Source organism: Silurus meridionalis, chromosome 2 (genome assembly GCF_014805685.1).
Source record: "Silurus meridionalis isolate SWU-2019-XX chromosome 2, ASM1480568v1, whole genome shotgun sequence".
NCBI classification, from domain to species: domain Eukaryota; kingdom Metazoa; phylum Chordata; class Actinopteri; order Siluriformes; family Siluridae; genus Silurus; species Silurus meridionalis.
In genome coordinates, this window is record NC_060885.1 from 8,508,688 (window position 1) to 8,531,280 (window position 22,593).

The window sequence follows — 22,593 nt, forward strand, 5'->3', positions numbered from 1 at the left end:
ATATATATATATATATATATATATATATATATAAATGTGGACACAGTTTTGGTGGATTCAGTGATGGAGTCGACGATATAACTTTGCAGTTTTATTCAGTAGAGATATGGCAAGTGTAAACAGTTACATCCATTTTTCATGATAGAAAATAAAAACCTTTACAATGTTGCACATTACCTTACATCTGCCTGTATTTTGGACTTGTTTGTCATTTCAAAAATAAATATGGTACTGTGGACGGAACTGAATTAAACTGGAAAAGCACTGATTCCAATATAAATACCTAGCTATACAAGAATGTTGTATAAACTAATGTTGTGATAGTGAACAATTACCCTTGTTTTTTCTTCTTATGAAACAATTAGTTTAAGCTCTAATTTACAAGAGATGGCTGTTATTTGGCACAATGTTCTTATGTTTAAATGTTCATTTCATAATATTTAGCTCACAATAATCTATTGAATTAATAAATATAGCACACAATATTGTATATTATTATTATAGCTAGGTTATTAATGTTTTGAGTAATTTCCTTGGTTATGTAATGAAGTATAAACAAAGTAATATATAATGGAATTCATATGCATATTTATTCATTTATTGACATACACTTAATTTTAGGAATTTGTCTGGAAAAGACTGAAATAGGGGAAAAGTACTACAGGACATAAAAAGCTTGCAATTGTCAGATAGATGTAAAAACAGCTTGCTAAAAATTACCTAACTCAGTTTGCAATAATGAACATAACTATGTTACACTTGACAGTGTGGCATACTGTTGATAATGTTTTGAGTTTTTCTCTCTGCTCCTGGCCCACACATCTTTCTGGCCATGGTTTACCCTGGAATGTTCACTCAAGAAGACAAAAGAATAGTGAAAAATGTTCTGAATGTGTTTGGGGAAGATGCCAGCAAGCACAACATGGTCCTGTTCACCTAAGGTGAGAAGCTTGGTCAGAATTTGTTATTCAAATCCAAAATGTGGCAAATTTCTTCAGAATGCGTAACAGGAAACACCATGTTTTCAACATGACCTCACACAACAATCCCACGCAGGTGGTTCAGCACCTTTAAAAAATTTACTAGAAAAGTATAAATCAATATAAATCCAACAAAAGCTTGTTGGAAGTGCTAATTTCGAATTCTGCAGAAATAAATAAAGTCACAAAAGTTTCGACCTACTTTAATAAAACATAAAATCACTTTTACCGATGTAGAGGACAGGGTATGGAAACGGATGATCCGCTGTGGCGACCCCTAATGGGAGCAGCCGAAAGAAGAAGAAGAAAATCACTTTTAACAAATCTACAATTAAAATCTTATTACATATTTGCAATAATGCCAAGTTTCCTCTCAGGATTAGAGACTACATTTCCCACCTTTATGCCACACGTTTGTCACCTGTTTGCTAATTAGGTTAACAGTAATTAGCAAAAGTGTTTACTTTATATATATATATATATATATATATATATATATATATATATATATATATATATATATATATATATATACTCACATTTTGTCTTTCACTGTTGTTGTCGTTAATGGTTTATGCTGTTACTCAAGTTCTGTGGACAGGTTATTTTTTTTTTGTTAATTTGTTAATAGTTTTGTGTTTTTAATTATTAAAGTTTTGCCATGATCATTATATTAAACATCTATTTGTTTTTATCAATTAGTATATTTTTTAACTGTTTATTATATCACAATAATGAAGTATAAATTTAATAACAATTACTGTTAGGAATCGTCAAAATCTAGTCATGTTTTTTAACCAGCAAACACGTGTTATCTTTCTTTTTATAATCCCACAGTTACCAGTTTAAGAGAAACTGATTAGTTTTAAATGGGTGGTGTTGACAAAACAAGATGGTGTGAATTAGTAATTATTAGTAATTAGTGAATTAGTAATTAGATGGTGTGTTCGTTAATTTTACTTCAGTAGTTGCCTTTTTCTGGTCAGGACTCAGGATCCCATAATTAAGTAATAGATGTTAAACAGCAAAACAACATAATAGAAAATAACCCAAAATAAAAATAGTGAATTTTCTTTAAAAACACATAGCCAGTTTTGTATACAATGATTTTATGCAGCCAAACAGGGTTTCAGTGAATATTTTTAATGTTGAAAACAGTTTCATAAATAACATAAATCATTACCATTTATTAAAGCTAATTTCCCCCAGAATTGATGTTGATAATCATTGTGCTAAGTGCTTTGAATAGGGAAGAAGCTAATCTTTACACAGTAAATACACACTTAGGGATCAAATGCTATTCAGCCTTTTACATCCATCATGTCAATCACAAGATATTTTTCAATAGATAGAAATTGTAACTAAACTGTACAAACTCTATAGCCTCAGAAGTAGATTATGGCCAGATTAACACTTTCCATACAAAACAGAGTCATCAAATGTATTTTTGACTGAACAGTATGTTTTGATTTAATTTTAATTTGGGATCAAATCTTGCTTTTGTGTATTCGATTGGTTTTAGGAACAACATTCATTTTTCTGTTTCTCTATGGACATGCCATTTTTAAAAGATTCTTCCTGTTAGATATGAAACCTGGAAAGAGCACCTCTTTAGGTATACCCTTAGCCGTAAAACAGCACTGTGCAGATTAGCACCATGTTATATGTTATGTTATGTTATAGTGTAGTGTTTTGCACCACCAGCACAGGCTTTCAGCACTCACATCATGGGCAGGTGGACTTATGCAAGCTTGAGTGAACCTTTTAGATGGACTCATGATGTAAAGTTGACAGTCATGCTGTTACATCAGACGGAGAGTGAACCAGAACACACAGGACATGTTGCATCTTTTTTTACATTTCTCTTGAAATGCTACTACAATTATCATTTTCATATAAATGATTATGCCCCATTTTAACAGTTTCATTCACAATCCTGCATGTGATTTACTTTACAGTTTCAAATCGATTTTTCTTTTCTAATAATATTTTGAAGCTTAAATAGTTTATCCTGTGTGATCTGGTTTTGTAACCTGTAAAATACATGTACACCATAGTAACTTCAACAAGCAGCAAAATAACCTGACCAGCAAGGATCCTCTTTTGTCACTACAGAGTGACAGTAAAAAATGAATTTACAACACAAGCAAATGCACGTTTCTGTCAGATTCAAAATGGTGCTTTCTTCATTAAAAAAGAAAGAAATGAAACATTATATACACTTTTGCTAATCAGTGTTGACTTATTGCACTCATTGCTTCCAGACATATAAACAAATTTAAACTTACACACTCAAACACACACTCATTCATTCATTCAATGAATAAACGAGTCTCTCTCTCACACACACATACACTATTATAGTTATAATCCTCAGTTTTGTGAGTGTAGTTTTTAATAAATTAATAAGCGAAATTTATCACATTTATTCTCTGACGATCTTTGTCGCCCTCTGTCTTTCACACACAAACACACTGTTTCAGGGCAATTTTACCACAGTGACTTATTCATCACAAAAAGAATTTGTTTTGTTTGGTATCCTAAAGTACCACAGTCAGACTTTTCATACTGGATATCTGTTTTTCTATAACATTTTACCTTTCTCTCTCTCTCTCTCTCTCTCTCTCTCTCTCTCTCTCTCTCTCTCACACACACACACACACACACACACACACACACACATACACACACACACTCTCACTATCACACTCCTACACCACCTCTTACATGTTCACTGCACATTAGCACTAATAGTCTAACCTGTTGGTTATTGGTACAGCCACAGCACTAAGGTTAGCACATGTGCACTGTGTTGCGTTAATACCCTAGAGGGCACACTAACTACCTATGTCTGTGCCTCTGGAAGTGGCAATCCCGGTTCACATGTCATTGTGAGTGGAGCCAAACCCTTTGCACCTCGACACATTAGTCCATTATTTGACCTGCCAGCTCCTGCCTCTCTCCCATTAAGATTCCTATATGGGCGGAGGGGTGGGGTTCGGCGAGGAGGCGGGGCTCCGCGTAGGCACACAGATGGAAAGCTAAATCCCACCAGGCAACAGCCTGGACAGGAAATGATGTCATCCTGTTCAGGAGGAGGTGCCAGGCGGCTGGGAGCACGATGACCATGGTAGCCGCTGAGCCGCACCCAGGGCACCCGTCCAACTCCCAACATGCTGTTGTTATTGTCCAGGCAGGGCAAGGGCGGAAGGGATGGAGGCCCATTCGAAATAGGTACTGTCCAGCCATTAAGCTTAGGGCTGAAGGTAGAAGAGGATGAATAAGAACCATGAAGAAGAAGCTTTGCTGTTGATCTCAGGGCGCCCTCTGTTGCATCAGGCGAGCTATTGCAGTCCATAGGTTCAGTGTGACAGAGTCCCTCCACCTCTCCTTCTTTTTCTTCCTCCGTCTCTTCATCTTCTTCATCCACCCGCTCCAAAGACACCATCTCCAGATCCAGTACCAAGCCAGGGTCCTGCCCAGGTTCATCTGAGCTGGTCATCTCTGTTCCTGTCTCTTGTATTTCTCCGTCTGTATCCTCTACACTTTCAGGTTCAGGCTCATGAAATAAGCTAAAAGGTCGACCCAGCTCAGGAGTACAGGGTAAGGACCGACACCGGCGAGGTGGCCTTTGAAGCTTTAATGCTCCACACACTGGTGGAGAGTTAGAAGGCTCAGGAAGTGGGGGCAAAGTGAAGGTCAGGGAGATAAGTGACTTGCTAGGTGTGTCAAAAAGTTTGATGCGGCCACCATTTAAGTCATGGCGTAATGAGAAGGGGTTGAGGCGCACCGGTGTACCCACACATGGACTTGAGGCTGGGGGCAACAAGGCTGACTGACTCCGTGCCAGGCGCTGGGTGCCCAACTGGACTGAACCACGCCTTCTGTATGGGCTCTCATCAGCAGCAATAGGTTCTGGGAAAATCAAAAAGCACTGGTGTGAAATGGAGGAATAAAATAGAAAATTTTATGCTACTGCATCCAAAGACCCTTTACAATTGTGTGCCTCTAACTTTGTGGTAGCAGATTAGGGAAGAACCACATATGGCTGGAAATGTCAGGCATCCCAGTACTTTTGTCCATATAGTATATCTCGAACAACCTTTGAACAGGGTTTTTATAAGCTATAAAAATATTCTTTACAGGCATTACTGGAGCTTTAAAAAAACACCAAAGCTTTAATATTAACAGCGATGCCATTCCAGTGGAAAAAGAAAAGTAAAATGAAGCACAATATGAATTGACATTCATTAGAAACTAATCCAGTACTACAACAGGCTACAACATGTTAACTCAACTTTTTTTTTTTTTAATCTTCATAGTGTCATGTTTGGGTTTATAATCATCTTTTTAATTTAGTAAATATTATATATACAACATTCAGGTCATTTTGAATAACAATGTAAAATAAAATATAAAATAGTGAACATAAGCATTAATTTCAGTAACTTAATATTTTGTAATAGATTTTTTATGACTTTTTTATTATCATTTATTTTTAAATTAAAAATCACGTAATGATTCTTGTCATGATTTACATTTTGTTAAACAAATAATTATGCCAATTATCGTCTCAGTATAAACTACTTACTTGTATTATAGTTGTTTTTATAAAAAATTTAAAAAGCATTTCTCACCTAAAATAACTGGTGTCTCAGCCTTGTCCCTCTCCATCCTCTCCAAGGTCACAACAATGTCAGAGAAAGAAGGACGACTCTCTGCACACATCTACCAAAAGAGGGCAGAAATGTTCTGGTTTGAACATGGAAGAAAAAATCTGTATGCAGCATCATTTATCAATGTGATCTTATATACACTTTATTAGGTAAAATAAAAAATAAACTTGAATGCATTTTTAAGATTAACAAACCTATTCAAATACAAGTTAATACTAGGGGTGTAACCGTACACGTATTCGTACAAAAACCTTTCTCACGTGTACAATCTGAGATTCCTCAGGAACGTATTAAGTGGCGGCCCCGCAAGTTTGTTTAGTCTCTGCCTCGAACTTTGAGTGCATTTTTTGAATTATTATTATTAAGTTTGAAAACATACGCAACAATGTCAGGGGTATAAAAAAGAAACAAGAGTTGGTGCAGTGTCACTGTGGCTACTCACTTGGAACCAGAAATAATATTTATTTTTGCACATGCATGAAAACCATTCATAGGGTTTATGGATTCTTTAGCGTTTATTTCCAGCTTCAATAATTTCTTTAAAAGGAGAAAATCCTGACAAATACACATATCGAAGAGTGAAAAATTGAAGGATGAAAGGAATAAACACATTTGGTAAAGTAAGCTGAAATAAGTAGAACAATTCTACTAGAACAGCATCATAACACACACTTACATACACATCTGTATTACCCAAATGGGGTCTAACAAATGTAAACTATTTAATACATTTTTTTCAATAATTATATTTTATTTAATCGATTTAATTTGTGCCAATTTAATTGATTACTCAATCTAATGAATAAAATAAAATAGTGTATTGCATTAATTTATAACATTATAAAATATGATTTTATATATTGTTTAACCAATATTGATTAACAGAGGTATGTAATAAACCGTAAATATTCTGTACTGTTTCACCCCTATTTAATACAGACAGCCTGCATTTTTAGAAAACCATTTTGATTTTATTTAAAATTTTAAAAGATTAAATAAAATTTTAAATATGATTTGCCAGAAGGTGCTGATGAATTGTCTGTATTAATATGCTTGTTCAACTATGCTACATTTTCTATAGTAACTACTAGCAAAATGAATAGTATGTACTATATAGTACAAAATACACAGAGTAAAAGCAAACATTTAATAAAATAAACCTTTAATAATAAAATATTTTTGGAAGCAGTTTCTAGTGTCAGTGTTTTGACACGAGAAACTGGTGGCTCTCACCGCTGCGGCCTGGGTTCGATTCCTGGTCAGGGAACCGACCCCAGCCATTAAGGTTACACAAGTCAGTGCACTCTTAGTGCCGGTCCCAATCCCTGATAAATAGGGAGGGTTGCGTTAGGAAGGGCATCCAGCGTAAAAAACATGTGCCAAATCAAACATGCGGATCATGAATACGGATGTGGCGACCCCTAATGGGAGAAGTCGAAAGAAAGTGTTTTGTAACATGCTTTTATTTAGAGCAGAGGGCTTTGTATTTTGTGCTTTCTCCAAAACGTCTTGTTAACTTCAAGGAGAAACATGCTGCGAAACTTACTGCTAAGGTTTGATAGATTTGGACTGTATTGATATAAACAATCTAATTCAATGGCTTAGGGGCTGCAATTGCCATGAGCACTTTTGCATTCAAGTGTTTATCAGTAAACCTTAAGAATGTTGGAACTATAATGAATGGACTTAATTTTCCCGAGATGAGGATGGGTTCCCTTCTGAGTTTGGTTCTTCTAAAGGTTTCTTCCTCATACCATCTCTGAGAGTTTTTCACTGCAACTGTTGCTCTGAACATTAGGGATATATTTATAGGGACTAATTTATGACATTAAAATGTACATTTATAGGCTATTTATTTCTGTAAAGCTAAAAACACTATACAAATAAGTGAAGTGAATTAAATATATGCTGTAAGTTTATTCAGAGCACATGTATGTGTACATTTATTTATATTAAATATTCCAGTGTGGAAATTTCAGTCAATACATTTAAAGATATTTTTGAAAAAGCACAAAGTAAAGTAAAATACACTATATTTCCAAAAGTATTGGGTCACCTGACCTTTCCATCTTTATATGGTTCTTTTCCAAACTGTTACCACAAAGCTGGAGGCACTTAATTGTACAGGACTTTAGATCCGCTATAATACATTCTTTCATTCACTTGATCTTGGAAACCCAAACCTGTTCCAGCATGGTAATGCCACTGTGCACAAAGTGAGCTCCTTGAAAATATGGTTAACATGCTTTGGAGAGGAAGATCTTGAGTGGCATGTTATAGAGATCTAAACTCATCCCTACTGAACACCTTTGAGATGAATTAAAACACTGACTACACCCAAGGCCTCCTCACCTACATCAGTACCTGCCTTGTGGCTGATGAACACAAATATCCATAAACACACTACAAAATCTAGTGGTGTAAATGTGATGCTCAAAAATCACATACCTTAATTATGACCAGGTGACCCAATACTTTTGGAAATAGTGTATATTCTGACAGACATAATGCAAACACACAAATGTGTGTGTGTGTGTGTGTGTGTGTGTGTGTGTGTGTGTGTGTGTGTGTGTGCGTATTGTTGTTGTTGCATGCTTGTCACGTACGTTGCAGCAGTTTACAGCCAGACTAAGGAAAGCAGGTGGACAGTCTCCAACCATTTGCTCAAAGGTTTCCACATCCAGTCCGAAGTCCTACAGAAAGATAGAAGATTGTGATTAATGTACTATCTGATATTAATTAATATTAAACACACCTTACAATCAATCATATGAGAAAATTGTGTTTAGAAAAAGTTTTATATCGTCAACCTTCTCTGACCTAGCAAATAGCGAATCAGAGATGTTCAAGGCTGTTGTGCCTGAACAGGATTTAAATTTGTTTTGCATGCTAGACCAAAGAAGGAAGTTAGAAGGAAGTCAGAAGGAAGAAGAATTCACCAGTATTTATGCAGTTATAAGAAGATCCTTTCACATGGAAATCAGTAACATTAAAAATGTATATGGGATGCAGTGTATATCTGTAGTTGATGACACTTTATAACAGTGTGAAAGTACAGGAAATATGTAGTGCAGGGAATTTATAGTGGTTATGTTTTGAGCAGTACCTCTGTTCGTGGCAAAACGTCTGGGTCAGCTTCGATCCGAGCAATAATCTCGCACAGAATGATGCCATACGCAAACACATCCACCTGTTATGAGAACATGACAAAGAATTATTTTAAATATCATTCTATTTCATTTATTATTCTACACAAATATGACCTACACCATATGTTACAATATATATATATATATATATATATATATATATATATATATATATATAGATAGATAGATAGATAGATAGATAGATAGATAGATAGATAGATAGACAGACAGACAGACAGACAGACAGACAGACAGACAGACAGACAGACAGACAGACAGATAGTATACTATATAGCATATAGAGTATAGTGTCTGAAATACATTACTTTGCCAAATGGGTGATTTTTATATATCATCTAACTGATATAGTAAATATGGTGATTTTGATAGATGATAAAGAAGATAAAGTTAAAATGAGAAATATAATGAATTGGCAGCAACCAGATGCATGTAATACACACACACACACACACACACACACACACACACACACACACACACAATCAATTACATTGATTGTATTCTTTTTATCTATTCAGTCACATTTGCACTGCAAAAATGGATGGCAGCTTTAACTTGTTAATGCTGGTAAATGGTCATTGTATAAGCAAGATAAACCAGAGCGAGGCATGCCTTATACAATAAAGAGAATGATGAAGATCACACACCTAGCACTGGTTTATGGCTAACATGCCCCAGGGAGGTTTATTCCTCGTATAACACATTCCTCATATGTTATTAGTGTAGACTACATTATACTTTTTGATGAAAAACAGGTGCTATAATGGAATCGGTCTCTATTTTTCTCTGCTGAAGTAAATATGGCCAAAAGGCCTGTCTCCTTATAGCATTCATCCTGAGTTGATAATATTCTTAATGATATGTTGTCAAAACACTGCTACTGTAGTTTTCTTCCATAAATGTTAAATCCTTGTACAAAGCATTAACAAACTAACAGTAAACATGTGTACTTTGCACAAATTTGAAAAGTAAACAGAATTTTACTGCGGTGTCTTCTGGGAACATTCTTCTCCTGAAGTGACACTGTCCATAAGGGGTCACCGACCAAACTTCCTTTGTGTATCATAAGGACCTTTAGAGTCCTGATGCAAATTCACCCAAAAGAAAATAGTGAACGGAGGTCATGTGATTTTGTGTTGCATAAAATCTAAACTGCTTGAGCGTGAAAAAGACTTCTGTGATTTTCCTAACAAACGACAACGATAGGGACTTCAAAGAACTTTTGTGAGTTCGTACTAGAAAAGGGCGTCAGTCAAATGAATGTAAATGTAAATACCTTCTCATCATAAAGCTCTCCTCTCAGCACCTCGGGAGCCATCCAGTAGGGAGAGCCGACCACAGCCAGAGGCTGCTTCTCCTCTCCGTCACTGCAACACATTGGCAGGTTTTAGATAATTGTCATATGAAAAATATATGAATGCCTAAATCTCCCAGGTCAAGACTTACATTGCTCTTTTTAATTACTATTTTCCTAATTGACACAATAAAGAACTGTACTGTAAAATATAATAATAAACTGACAGCTATAACCAAAAAAATCTTAGAGATTAGCATAACTTCTAACTTTTTTCAATATAGAAACACACTTAAAATTGTAGGTACCAGCAGTACCCAGCAGCAGAATGGTAGAAATGTTCATGACGAACATTTGTGGCATTAGAGACATTAAAATACAATTTTATATGAAAAAGCCATGGAAACTCACTGTGGGTATTTATTGATTAAACAAGCCATTGAAACCCTGATGTTATTGTTACTATGACAAATTCTATTATAAAACTTCCTCTCGAGGATTCAATCAATTCTCGAGAGATATTGTAATTTAAAAGCAAAAAATTACTTTCATAGTCAAGTAAGAGAGATTTTTATAAAGATTAATATTTCCTATCAGATTATATAAGAGAAAGCAATTTGGATATATTGTCAGGAACAAGAATCAGTTTTAGCCTTATACCACACAGTGTTCATGTCTACTGCCATAAACGGAGTTATATGTGATTAAAACATTAGATATATTGAAGAAATGCTGACCAAACTGGGCATGATGCCACCTGCAGTACATTACTGTTTAATGCGGTCACATCATATAACGAAAGAAAATGGATCAAACTATTTTATTTGTAGAGCACTTACATGCTAGGAAAACTTGCAAGCTTGCAATTTTTCCAAAAAAGTTTACTCAATAAATGAGCTGAACTCACAGAAGTTCAAACTCACAGTGATTATTATTTTTCGGAGTCTTCTTATAGTTACATGCCAAAGCTTTATGCTGCTTTGGCAAAAACTAGTGAAATTAATTGTTGTATAATTAGGCAAAGGATACATATGGAGGCACAAAGATCAATTCAGAATACCATAATTAACAGACTACAAATTACTCTTGAGTTTAAAACACATTTGTTCAAAATTTTGTCTGCTTAGCATAAAAACCTCTAAGATTACGATGCGTCTTATGGCACATCATTATATTGGTTGTTTTAAATTAAAATGCATTTTGTAGGCAACGACTCAGCTTCATTTCTGCTGCAGTATGTTTTGGCTTTTGATTGCAACATTAAGCATTAGTTATATAAATTATAGTTATATAAAAGTTTTTTCCTTTAAATAAAAACAGGTCTCAAAATTAGGGTAAATGAAAAAAATAACATTTCAATGTTAAATTAAAAACTACATTGCTTTTCTATGTATAAATATAAATAAATATGTACAGTAAATAATTTCTAAAATGACAATTATAATTTTTCATTCTTCCACATTTTGCTCTAAATGTATAAAGCAAACTGAAAAAAAGGAATTAAGGTTAAGTCTATAAATATGACGGTATTTGAAAGTACTAAGAAAAGGTTATGACAATTCAGTATGCATCAAAAGAGGTAAATTATCAACTGGTTGCTTGGGATTTAATGTACCAGAGTAGCAATAGTGAATATGAATAATATGTGATTACTGTAAAAACCAGGGAAAAACATGTCAGTATATTTGTATATGCTTTAATCTCATTATCAAAACTTCCAAGGTCTGGGGAAAAGGAATTCTTCATTAAATGGTGAAAGGTGGGGGTCACTGACCTGTAATCTGGGATTTTCTCCGCCAGACCAAAATCTCCAACCACAGCTGTGAAAACACCGTTCTCACAGCGCACTAAACAGTTCTGTGACACACAACGAAAGCTGCATTTTATTATTCTATGAACATCAACTAAAACTGAGGAAAGAACTGTTTACAGCTGCTAGAATGTCAGCAATAACACTAACATGGACAAAAAGGGTGGCGTTCTTTAAATAATAAGCATTAAGAATACTATTAATAAACAAATTGTTTTGGTATGCAAGTACAACAAAATATGTGATAATGTGTTACTACTCAAACAATAACCCTGTTTCATATCCTTAATTACTATTTTCCTATCAAAGCACATCCCATGTGTTTTAGTCCTGTATAATATATATATATATATATATATATATATATATATATATATATATATATATATATATATATATATATATATATATATATATTTTGTGTGTATATATACCTTGGAGGTGAGATCTCGGTGGAAAATCCCTTTGCTGTGAAGATACTGTAGTCCTCGTGCAATGTCTAGAGATAGTCCTATCCGCACAGCCCAGGATAAGTAAATATCACTGTCCAGTAGTTGCTCCAGATTACCCCCATTGATGTACTATAACCATGCAAATTAAATGATCATTTTTTATTTGAATTTTATATACTGCATTAATTGTATGAAGCTTCTATGTTAAAGATATATAGCTCACCTCAGTTAGGGCATGAAGCTGTCCCTCATGGACACAGACACCCAAAAACCTGTTAAATAACAGTTACATATGCAGCATTGAACAATCCAAGATTACTCACACATAACTGAGGGGAAAATTTTGCGTGTGTGTGTGTGTGTGTGTGTGTGTGTGTGTGTGTGTGTGTGTTGGTGTTAGACCTGAGGATGTTAGGATGACAGAGGCGATTCATTAGCTGCACTTCTCTCAGCATGTTGGCTTTGTTGCTTGCAAGCGTGTTCATCTTCAGAGCCATCACCTGCCCTGTGATCCTGTGCTGGACCTGCGTCACACACAGCAGACATTTGGCTTTATGGTATCACAAATGGAACCGCTATACTATGCTGCAATATAAACAATTCAGTTATTTCAAATTAAGTCAAACCAGGGAAATCCTTGTCATGATCATTTTCACATACATGTTCAGAGTGGAATGAAATGTCAAGGCTTCAAAATACTGGTACTATAGCTAAGAAGAAAATACAGGACCTATAAATCATCAACAACTATAATATCAAAAACAGTAGAAAAACATACAATGATAGTAATTAAAAATGGCAAATAAAAAGAATACTTTTTTAAGGATTAGGAGGAACTATTGGATTCCATTGGCTATATTCTTAAAGCAAAAAAAATACAATAAATATATTTAAGGAAAACCTATAAAAAAAAAAAATTAAAAAAAAAACCATGTAGATGATCTGGTAGCTCAGCTGAAACTACTGAATATGAAACTGAGAGCCTACAGCAATGAAGCTCACTGGCATTATTATACACATTATTGTGTGTATACACAAGCTACAACAGAGCAGCATTTCTCAAGCTTGGTGCTAAAGTACCCTATATTTTTGTGTTTTCAATTTCTTCCGTTTCTCCAATTAATTCAACCTATTTGCCAGGTCCTGAGTCTAAACTTGGCTAAAATACGTGTTCTATACACACATGTATACGGCAGGAATGACAAATCAAGAAACATAGAAAATCCAGAGCATAAACCAGACACAAATAAGACAGGAAGATCTCTGAAAAACTGCTCTAGAGTATTACCCACTGGTGTATACTTTAATATCATTGACTGTTACAGATATAATACAGATGTGCTGCTTGGCAGAAAATCTAATTTCCGTAGCTGATATTGCTGCAGGGTGAAAACTAATGGGCCCTTTGAGTGTGTGTGTGTGTGTGTGTGTGTGTGTGTGTGTGTGTGTGTGTGCTCCATATTATAAATAAAATCTTTTTGCTGCAGCTTGTGCTACAATATGCTGGCCAGAGTGATGAGGAAAGCATGCATTAGTCTGTTGTTTATATGTTACATGTTGTGGTTTGATCCATATGGAGTACAGAAATGAGGAAAAGAATGGGCACTATGAATTTAACAAATAAACATTAGGATCTCATAATATACAAAAAAAAAATTATAAAACATAGCTGTTGTATTTTAAATAATAATATTACCCATCAGCCATTGCATCCTACCAGCTCTTGTCACATGACCTGTTTAATGTCTTCTGCTAATGAGCACCACTGTCTCACCTGATACCTCACAGTTTGTCAAACTTGTCTGTTTTTTCTTTTATTAAGGCTTCATTTTAATTGTAATTGTACATAAATATAGCTGATTCACTTACTCTACATGTTATTTATGTGTCTGAACTATAGAGTGATTCAGTTAAGAAAAAATTCCGCACTTAAAAAACACATTCAATACTTAATGATATTGTGCCATCTTTACCCTAAATGGATAAAAAAATGTAATGACTAATACTTTTAAATAGTAGTGATGCACCGTTCACGATTTTTCATAGCCAATTCCGACACCGATTTCTTGACGCAAACTGGCTGATTCCGATACTGATTTCCGGTATTTTTATTTGTTTTATTTGTTTTTAATCAAGCAACAAACAATAAAGAATGAAAGAATACATTAAATATGTAATTTTTTTAGTATTTAACAGGCCAAACTGGGTATTGGCTATTGAAAACAATAACTGTAACCATCTGAAATTAACAGCAGTAAATGCACAGTAAGTAGGCTTCATCCACTACAAACATAGATGGTACTAAAAAGCAGTGTTAGCATTTGTTTTTAAATTGGGTTAAAACTGGCATAGTTCCACAATCCAAACAACACAATCAAAACACATTTAACACTTCAAACAAGGATGTTACTCAATCAGAATTCAGCATTTGTTTTTGTTTATAAATCTGGTGTAAAGAAAAAAGGTCTTTACCAGTGAAACAAAATAAAATGAAAGTAGGCTATATAAATAAATAATTCCAAAATGCTAGTCCGTTTCTCTAGTCCGTTTCTCATCCAACAAAAAGCTGAGCTAATCAAACATTCAACGTCTACGCTTGTGCAGGGTGCGGGCAGGTACGCTCGCGCAACTTCAGTGAGCACCAGATAAAGGCTTGTATTTGTGCAAAATACTTCTACTTCTTAAATACTTATTTCCAAATACTTCCACACAAATGATTGTTGCCTACAAATGTAGTCTGTGCTTACGGGTGCACTTCCGGAAAAATCAGCAGTAAAAAATACAAAAAACTTTGCATCCCTAGTAAATGGCAAATTTGTGGTATCGGAGTAGTACAAGACTTCAGAACACGCTGTTATTGGAGAAACAATCATCTCTGCGGTCGTAAAGGTAACTTTGAGCCCGGCCACCTCATACCACAACTTAATTGATTATCTTCCTTTAACAGCACAATCCAAGTATTATATTCCTCAACAGCTTTACTTTACACAATAAAACGAAATACATGCAGGCAACATCAAAACAAATCCTTGCTTATACACTCAATATTGTGCACCTATTAGACCAAGATTAGTGTAATTATAAAGCATAGATATATACAATTGTGTTCACACTCCAGGAAATGACAGTCTTCTTCTTCTTCTTCTTCTTTTGGCTGCTCCCATTAAGGGTCGCCACGGCGGATCATCTGTCTCTGTACAACTCTGTCCTCTACATCTGCCTCTTTCAAAACTACCTGCATGTCTTCCTTCACCACATCCATAAACCTCCTTCTTGGCCTTCCTCTTTTCCTCCTTCCTGGTAGCTCCATCTTCAGCATTCTCCTACTGATATACCCCATGTACCTCCTCTGCACATGTCTAAACCATCTCAATCTCGCCCCCCCTCACTTTGTCCCCAAAAAGTCCTACATGCACTGTCCCTTCTTCTCCACCCACTCCACCCTGCCTGCACTCTTTTCTCCACCTCTATACACACTCTCCATTACTTTGCACTGTTGACCCCAGGTACTAAAAACTCCTCCACCTCTTCTCCCTGCAACCACACCACTCCACTGCCCTCATTCACACACATGTACTCTGTCTTACTCCTACTGACTTTCATTCCCCTTCTCTCCAGCGCATACCTCCACCTCTCCAGGCTCTTCTCAACCCGCTCCCCACAAATCACACTATCATCCGCAAACATCATAGTCCACTGAGTCCGACCTTGTCCGTCAACCTACAAACTGCAAACAGGAAAGGGCTCAAAGCCAATTCTTGATGCAGTCCCACCTCCACCTTGAGCCAGTCTGTCATTCCTACTGCAACTCCAAGAAAGGACAGTAGAGCGTTTAAATGAGAAGAGCACTACACACAGATATGCTGAATAGGTTTTTAGGTTTCTGCTTCACTTTGGTGCTGATTTGCACGTTCAGGAGTTATGCTTTACAAAGAATGAGCGACAGAGACTGTGCCAGAAAACAAGAGAAGCATTACTGGCTGCTCAGCACTAATAGGATTTGTGGATATCCCTTCACCCCACCTGGCCTGCCCTCACATTGAGAATCTTTCACAAGCTACCAAAATCATACATATATACTAGAGATGGTAAGAACAGTGAAGCATGTTTATAACACCATGCATGTTACATATATATATAAAATTATTAGCAGATGCGCTATACTACTATTTCGAAAGTAGTATTTAGTATTAAGTAGTATTTATATAAACTTGATTTAGAAAGTGACCAATAATTTGTGTCCACTATTTTATATGTTGATTGATTTCTCTTCGCTAAACTGTTTCTCAAGCGTGTTTTCTCAGCACCACTGCTGCTACACGAATATGGTGTCTCACAAAACTATGGAGACTGAGGCGTGTCCTGAGAGTCAAATAGAATATAGATTAACATGGCAGAGGTAGAGCTGCATCTTTCTGGAGACAGAAGAGGAAAGAACATCTGGCTTTATTTGATCTTTGTTAAACTTTGCGTTCAAAGTAAATTTGATTTGTTGTCTGTCTGAACTAAAAAATTAAAAGTGAACTGTAATTATGTACTGTAATTATGTACTCATTATGTACTGTAATGAATTGCATAGCATCATATTTAGTAAAAAATACAAAAAATACAAATCGCATTGTCCTCAGTTATGGAAATGCACATCACTAATATTTACATATAAAGCTCAATGAGCTCTTGCTCTCATTAACCACACACTTCTGTCTTTCAAAGCAGACGAGGTGTCCATCTGCACTAACAAAAAAAAATCTGTAAAGTACTGTACAGTGCTGCAGTGTCACTGTGTGCATGGTCTCACCATCTTATTTTTTTTTCTTCCTAAATGTCACACACATGCACTTTATTTCATGCATCAGTTTTGTGTAGTTGTGTGTTTCGTGTTTGAACTTTTTGTTCATTTATATTGTCTGATGTAGCACCTTGTTCTTGAGGAAACATTGTCCTCTACTGTATATGGTTGAAATGATAATAAAAGCCTACATGACTTGAGACTGGGCTGAGACTGGGCTGCTATTTACCGGAAATTTATTTTGTAATCTACAGTTATCTTGTGTAAATGTGTACTATAAGGTTTCTCACCAGTATTTCCACATTAAGAAAGGAATTGAGTCTGTTAGAGATATTATACAATGCACACCATGAATAAAAGTATGCCCTACAATGTCGATTGAAAAACTTCTGTACATTCTAACCATCGTGATAAACAGACTATATTGTCTACACATTTATAGTTTTAACTGTCAGATCAGATATGTATGATATTGCCCTATTTAAGGGTCAAATTGGGGGAATAAAACTTTCAGCATTCTGTATCCATTTTCACAAAAGAGCAGATCTATAATATCTACAGTATGATAAACTACTGTAAAAAATATTTTTGGACTTATTGATGATGCATTTACTAAATATGTACACCAAAAGTATTTGGAGACCTGACTTTTCCAGCCATATATGGTTCTTCCCACAAAGTTAGAGACAATTTTTATAGGATATCTTCGGATGCAGTAGCATTAAAGCTTACCCTCACTTGAACTAAGAGATCCAAACCTTTTACAAAATGACAATGCCACTGTGCATAAAGCTAGCTGCATGAAGATATGGTTTGGAATGGAAGATCTTGAGTGGCTCTCTATAGAGCTCTGAACAATATTACTGAACACCTTTGGAATAAATTGGACCACTGCACATCTCACCCATCACTACTTGACTTTACTAACACCATGAACGAGCACAAGCTCCACAATCCATAAACATCTTTTTTTTTTTTTCAATTTCACTGCATAGTAAGCAGCAAGTAGAAAAATATACTCATTAAATAGTTTTTTATTCAATTACAAAAAAATTATCCTAAATTAAGTTGCTTAATAACAGCAAGTCTGTTATTATTTTTTAGAAAAGTGTTTATTTAATTTGTTAATACTTTTACATCTATTGAACATTGTAAAGCTGCTTTGTGATAATATCTACTGTTTATAGATATTTATAAAATACAATTAAATATCATGGTCAACTGTTAAAACACTTAATCAATGTTCATTTAACAAGTTTTATATTGGCCCAATTTCCAAACATCTATCTGTGTAGGCAAATCAGATTCATGACAGTCAGCACTTCTATGCAAAAACAAAAAATAAACAGACCCCATAAATCCATTGCGCTGAAAGTGCAACATTAAACAGTGTAAATGTCAAATGCAAAATATCACACCCCAATTACACGTCAACCTCAGGCGCGGTAAAACGTGATTTAACACTCCTTTTGCCCAACACATCAATGCAAAAAGAAAGACTTACAACCTTGATTAATATTCTGATCAATATTACTCCAGCATGAGAGCACAGACAAGATGAAAAGCCATATACATATGATGTTACACTGCATTTTAGACAATCTTACAAAGGCAATTAAGTTCAATAAATTGGATCGTTCATATCCTTTCCATTTGGTAAAAAAATACTGTAAATGAGCTGCAAAAAAAACTAGAGGAAGTGGTTGTAATGAACATATGCAAAATTTGAAGAAACATTCATACAAAAGTTTCTATATCGCGTCCTCTGACTAGAATTGTCTATATAATTATAATTGTATATATACATCTTTATATTTCAAGCACAATAAAATGTATGCTCTTTAGTCCTGTGTCAGGAATGACTCAACACACCTTATATTAAGAGCAAACAAAGCAGGCGTCATGTAGTGTTTGTACACTGTTACAGTGGAGGTTTTCAAACAATGCAAAAGGAAGTGACGGGGAAAAAATTGTATGTGTTCAAAGTTACCGATTCACACTGTTTAGGAGCTTTATAACATTTTCAAAGAAGGGAAAGAGGTGTGTTTATTATTACTGAAGAAACTGGGGTCGTATACCTTAAACGTTCAGGAATGCAGGGCGGTGCCGTTATTTATTGGAATAACGTTTGAGTGAGTTTAATTATTAGACATAGTGGTGTTATTTTTCTATTGCAGCAGCTGTGATCAAAGTTCTGGCTGCAATTCAAATTACAGGTTCATATGAATTTGCATTTGACATTATAATATGTATAGTATGTATATTATCATATGTACACTATATTGACAAATTTATTGGAATGCTTCACTTTTAAAGCCATATGCTGTTATTTCCAAAACTGTACCAGACATCTGAAGGCACACAGGATGATTTTGGATGTGGTAGCATTTAAGTTTTCCCTACATCTGATCTAGAATACCCAAACCTTTTCCAAAATGACAACCAAGTTAAAAAACAAAAGAACACGGTGACGAGATGTTTAAACACCATTTATGGAAAGACTCTCTATTATTAGCACTTTGTACACTCTAAATTTAAAAACACATTTATTATTATTATTTTTTTGTAATAGTACAAGATACCTTTATGTGTTGAAAAAGCGGTCAGGTTTGAGAAAAACCACTATTTATAACTACTATAACACAAGTAAATACAAACTGGTTGGAAATTGTTAAAAGCTAAATATATTTATAATAAACCAAACTTCTTTGTTGGGAAACTGGTGTTAGAGCAATAAAACACTTCAGGATGTGCTGTTTTTTGGAAAATAATCACCTTCTGGGCAGTAACAGTAACTAATTAAGTATTAAGTAAAAAAGTTATAATTAACAGTTTAAGCACATTAAAATTGCACACATGGTTCTCAGACATAGTAGTAAAATGATATTGATGGTCAGTCAGTATCAAGCAGTTTATAGTAAACATTTTTGGAAAAAAACTCACCTTAAAAACTTCAGAGAAAAAACCAGAGCCAATCTTCTCACAGAAGAAATCGTCGATTCGCGCCAGGCTGGACACGGCGCTCCGCAGAGCCCGATACGATGAAGGACGCATGCGGTTTGGTCCATGGAGTCCATGCAGAGGTGGCTCCCAAATCTCTGTGCTTGTCTCATCCTGATCCATAATGATGGACGCAAATATAGGTTAAGATGAAGTCCTGTTGGACACTCGCGCCATGGCTCAATAAATATAAATAACCCTTTCGTTGAATCTGCGTCTTGGTTCTTTGGCTGATGTCCAAACAAATCTGTATTCCAGTAGAGGAAAAAACTGCTGAGCCAAATTTTTACTAAGAACACATCAAAGGATTGTAGGTTGGGATTTTAATATCCTCTGGTCTTGAGGCCTTAAGTGTGTGGGATTACCCTGAGATTTCTTTGCTTTGCAAAAGAGTTTGCACACTCTTAGGATGAGAAAGATAATAAGTCTGAAATGATGTTCTCATTGGCTAAGAATAAGGGTAGAAACACTCCTGACACTCCTCTTCCTGGTCATGTCCTCGAAGAAAATGCACAGGAGCAGCTGAAAGGACAATAACAAAGGACAATTAATATATATTAATAATTATATCTTTTAAAAAAGATGACATTCTCTGTGGTAACTTATCTGTCATAATTTGCCTTAGAGCTAAACGAAGTGAATTTTTGGTTTAACTGGGTTATTTTTTTATCCGGTTAATACAATTTCCTCATGAATGTAAATAAAATTTACATTAGAGATAATTCAGTTACAGTTTAAGGCTGAATTCATTTGGGACTGTTGAGCCATGATAAAGGGTTTACTGATGATGATAGAGGGATGGATAAATGGATGGATAAATGGATGGATGGATGGATGGATGGATGAATGGATGGATGGATGGATAAAAGGATGGATAAAAGGATGGATGTACTGCAAAATTTCAGTGCGAATACGTGTACCGTTTAACCCCTGAAAACTGAAAAGCACACAGATCAAACTGATAGCGAATATTTTATTTATTTATTTATTTATTTGTTTATTTATTTAACTTTTGTATATATTATTTAGCTTAAATTTAACTGCAATATGAGTTTGGCTTGAGACAACCTTATACACTTTATACAATTGTGAAACTCCACTATTAACCATATACATAAGATATAATCATATTAAATGCAACCACCTGAACATATCACTGTTAGAGTTAATATATAATACACTGTATGATATATTTCAATATTAATTGAATATACGTATTAATTCAAATACGTATGAGTAATTTTATATATATATATATATATATATATATATATATATATATATATATATATATATATATATATATAGAGAGAGAGAGAGAGAGAGAGAGAGAGAGAGAGAGAGAGAGAGAGAGACAGACAGTCTTTTTTGGTGTTCAAGACAGTTGCAAACGCTAAACAATCTGGCAACCCCTATATTAACCCTATCCACGAGTCTGATAAATGCAACTACCTATACAATACCCAATTAGACAGGATAAATTGGATTTTGAACACGGTAGGACAGGATAAATTCAATGTGGTTGAATATTGAAATTATTTACATCCTGAGTCTGTGTCTTTATTCATTTACAGCAGTGGTTTCAATCTGGCAACCATAGAAACCCTTAAAGCAAGATTAAAATGCTGCAAACCGCTAATTTATGAGTGATAAATTCAACATTTATAATAATATCTCAGTTATTCGTAGAGTTTAATTGTAGTAACATGTGTGTGTGAAATACAGAGGGGGGTATTTACACCGCATTCCTGCTGTGATCATTTAGGGGGATTATTATACAGAAGGATCCACTGCGGAGATCCATCAGCCTGAAATACATATTCTAGAAATCCTAAAATTACATAGATTTATCCTGTTTTAACATCTAAAGCAACATCAATTATATTCATATCCATGGAGAATTATTTCGTCCAAATCTTTTTCATCTATATACAGTAAATGGTTCGGGTTTTAAAGCATTCATCTGTCCGCAATCTGCCGGTTACATCCTACTGAGTCCTGATAATAAATAGAGACCTAAACCGCTGCTTACCTTATTTTCCAACACTATCGCTTGTGCTGATACACCTGGGGATGCAGGAAGTCGTAATTATCGTTAATCTTTCAACCTCGGTCGCGTTTTTCCGCTTCGGCCCGTCTTCGGATCAACGTCGGCTCGTCTCGACCACGACCAAATCGCTTTCTAATCCTGCGCTCTGATTGGTCCGGTTTCGGGGCGCGCCTGAAAATGGGGCGGGATATACGGACGCCGGGGTGTGACGCATGCGCGGTCCGAGGCGGCATTGAGCGCCTGCTGATGTGAGCGTGAATCTAGAATAAATCCCTAAAGCACTGCAAAGATATACACTATTATATACTTGTATTACTGTTCTGTCCACACTAAACGTGTAACTTCTTTATCCAGCTAGACAGACAGTGAACA

At 35.1% G+C, this 22,593-nt stretch overlaps 1 protein-coding gene across 1 annotated transcript; it reads right to left on the minus strand.

The window, feature by feature from the left end:
- Positions 1-3,391: 3,391 nt before the first annotated feature.
- Positions 3,392-22,357, minus strand: tesk1a (testis associated actin remodelling kinase 1a). The gene is made up of 11 exons (XM_046837207.1): positions 22,204-22,357; positions 20,115-20,693; positions 12,785-12,906; positions 12,606-12,654; positions 12,365-12,511; positions 11,895-11,977; positions 10,103-10,193; positions 8,763-8,846; positions 8,263-8,349; positions 5,618-5,708; positions 3,392-4,895 (listed from the first exon to the last, which is right to left on the minus strand). Exons 2-11 carry the CDS (start codon positions 20,292-20,294, stop codon positions 3,826-3,828), a joined length of 2,004 nt encoding a protein of 667 aa, XP_046693163.1. The 5' UTR covers positions 20,295-20,693; positions 22,204-22,357; the 3' UTR covers positions 3,392-3,825.
- Positions 22,358-22,593: the final 236 nt, after the last annotated feature.

What these genes read in the sequence shown, in the direction of transcription:
- tesk1a (XM_046837207.1), bottom strand. Translation starts at nt 20,294, where the DNA reads ATGGATCAGGATGAGACAAGCACAGAGATTTGGGAGCCACCTCTGCAT. An exon ending in TGGCTGTAAACTGCTGCAAC is followed by an intron (nt 5,709 to 8,262) that starts GTACGTGACAAG and finishes CTCTTTTGGTAG; the next exon opens with ATGTGTGCAGAGAGTCGTCC. An exon ending in TGAGACACCAGTTATTTTAG is followed by an intron (nt 4,896 to 5,617) that starts GTGAGAAATGCT and finishes TGATTTTCCCAG; the next exon opens with AACCTATTGCTGCTGATGAG.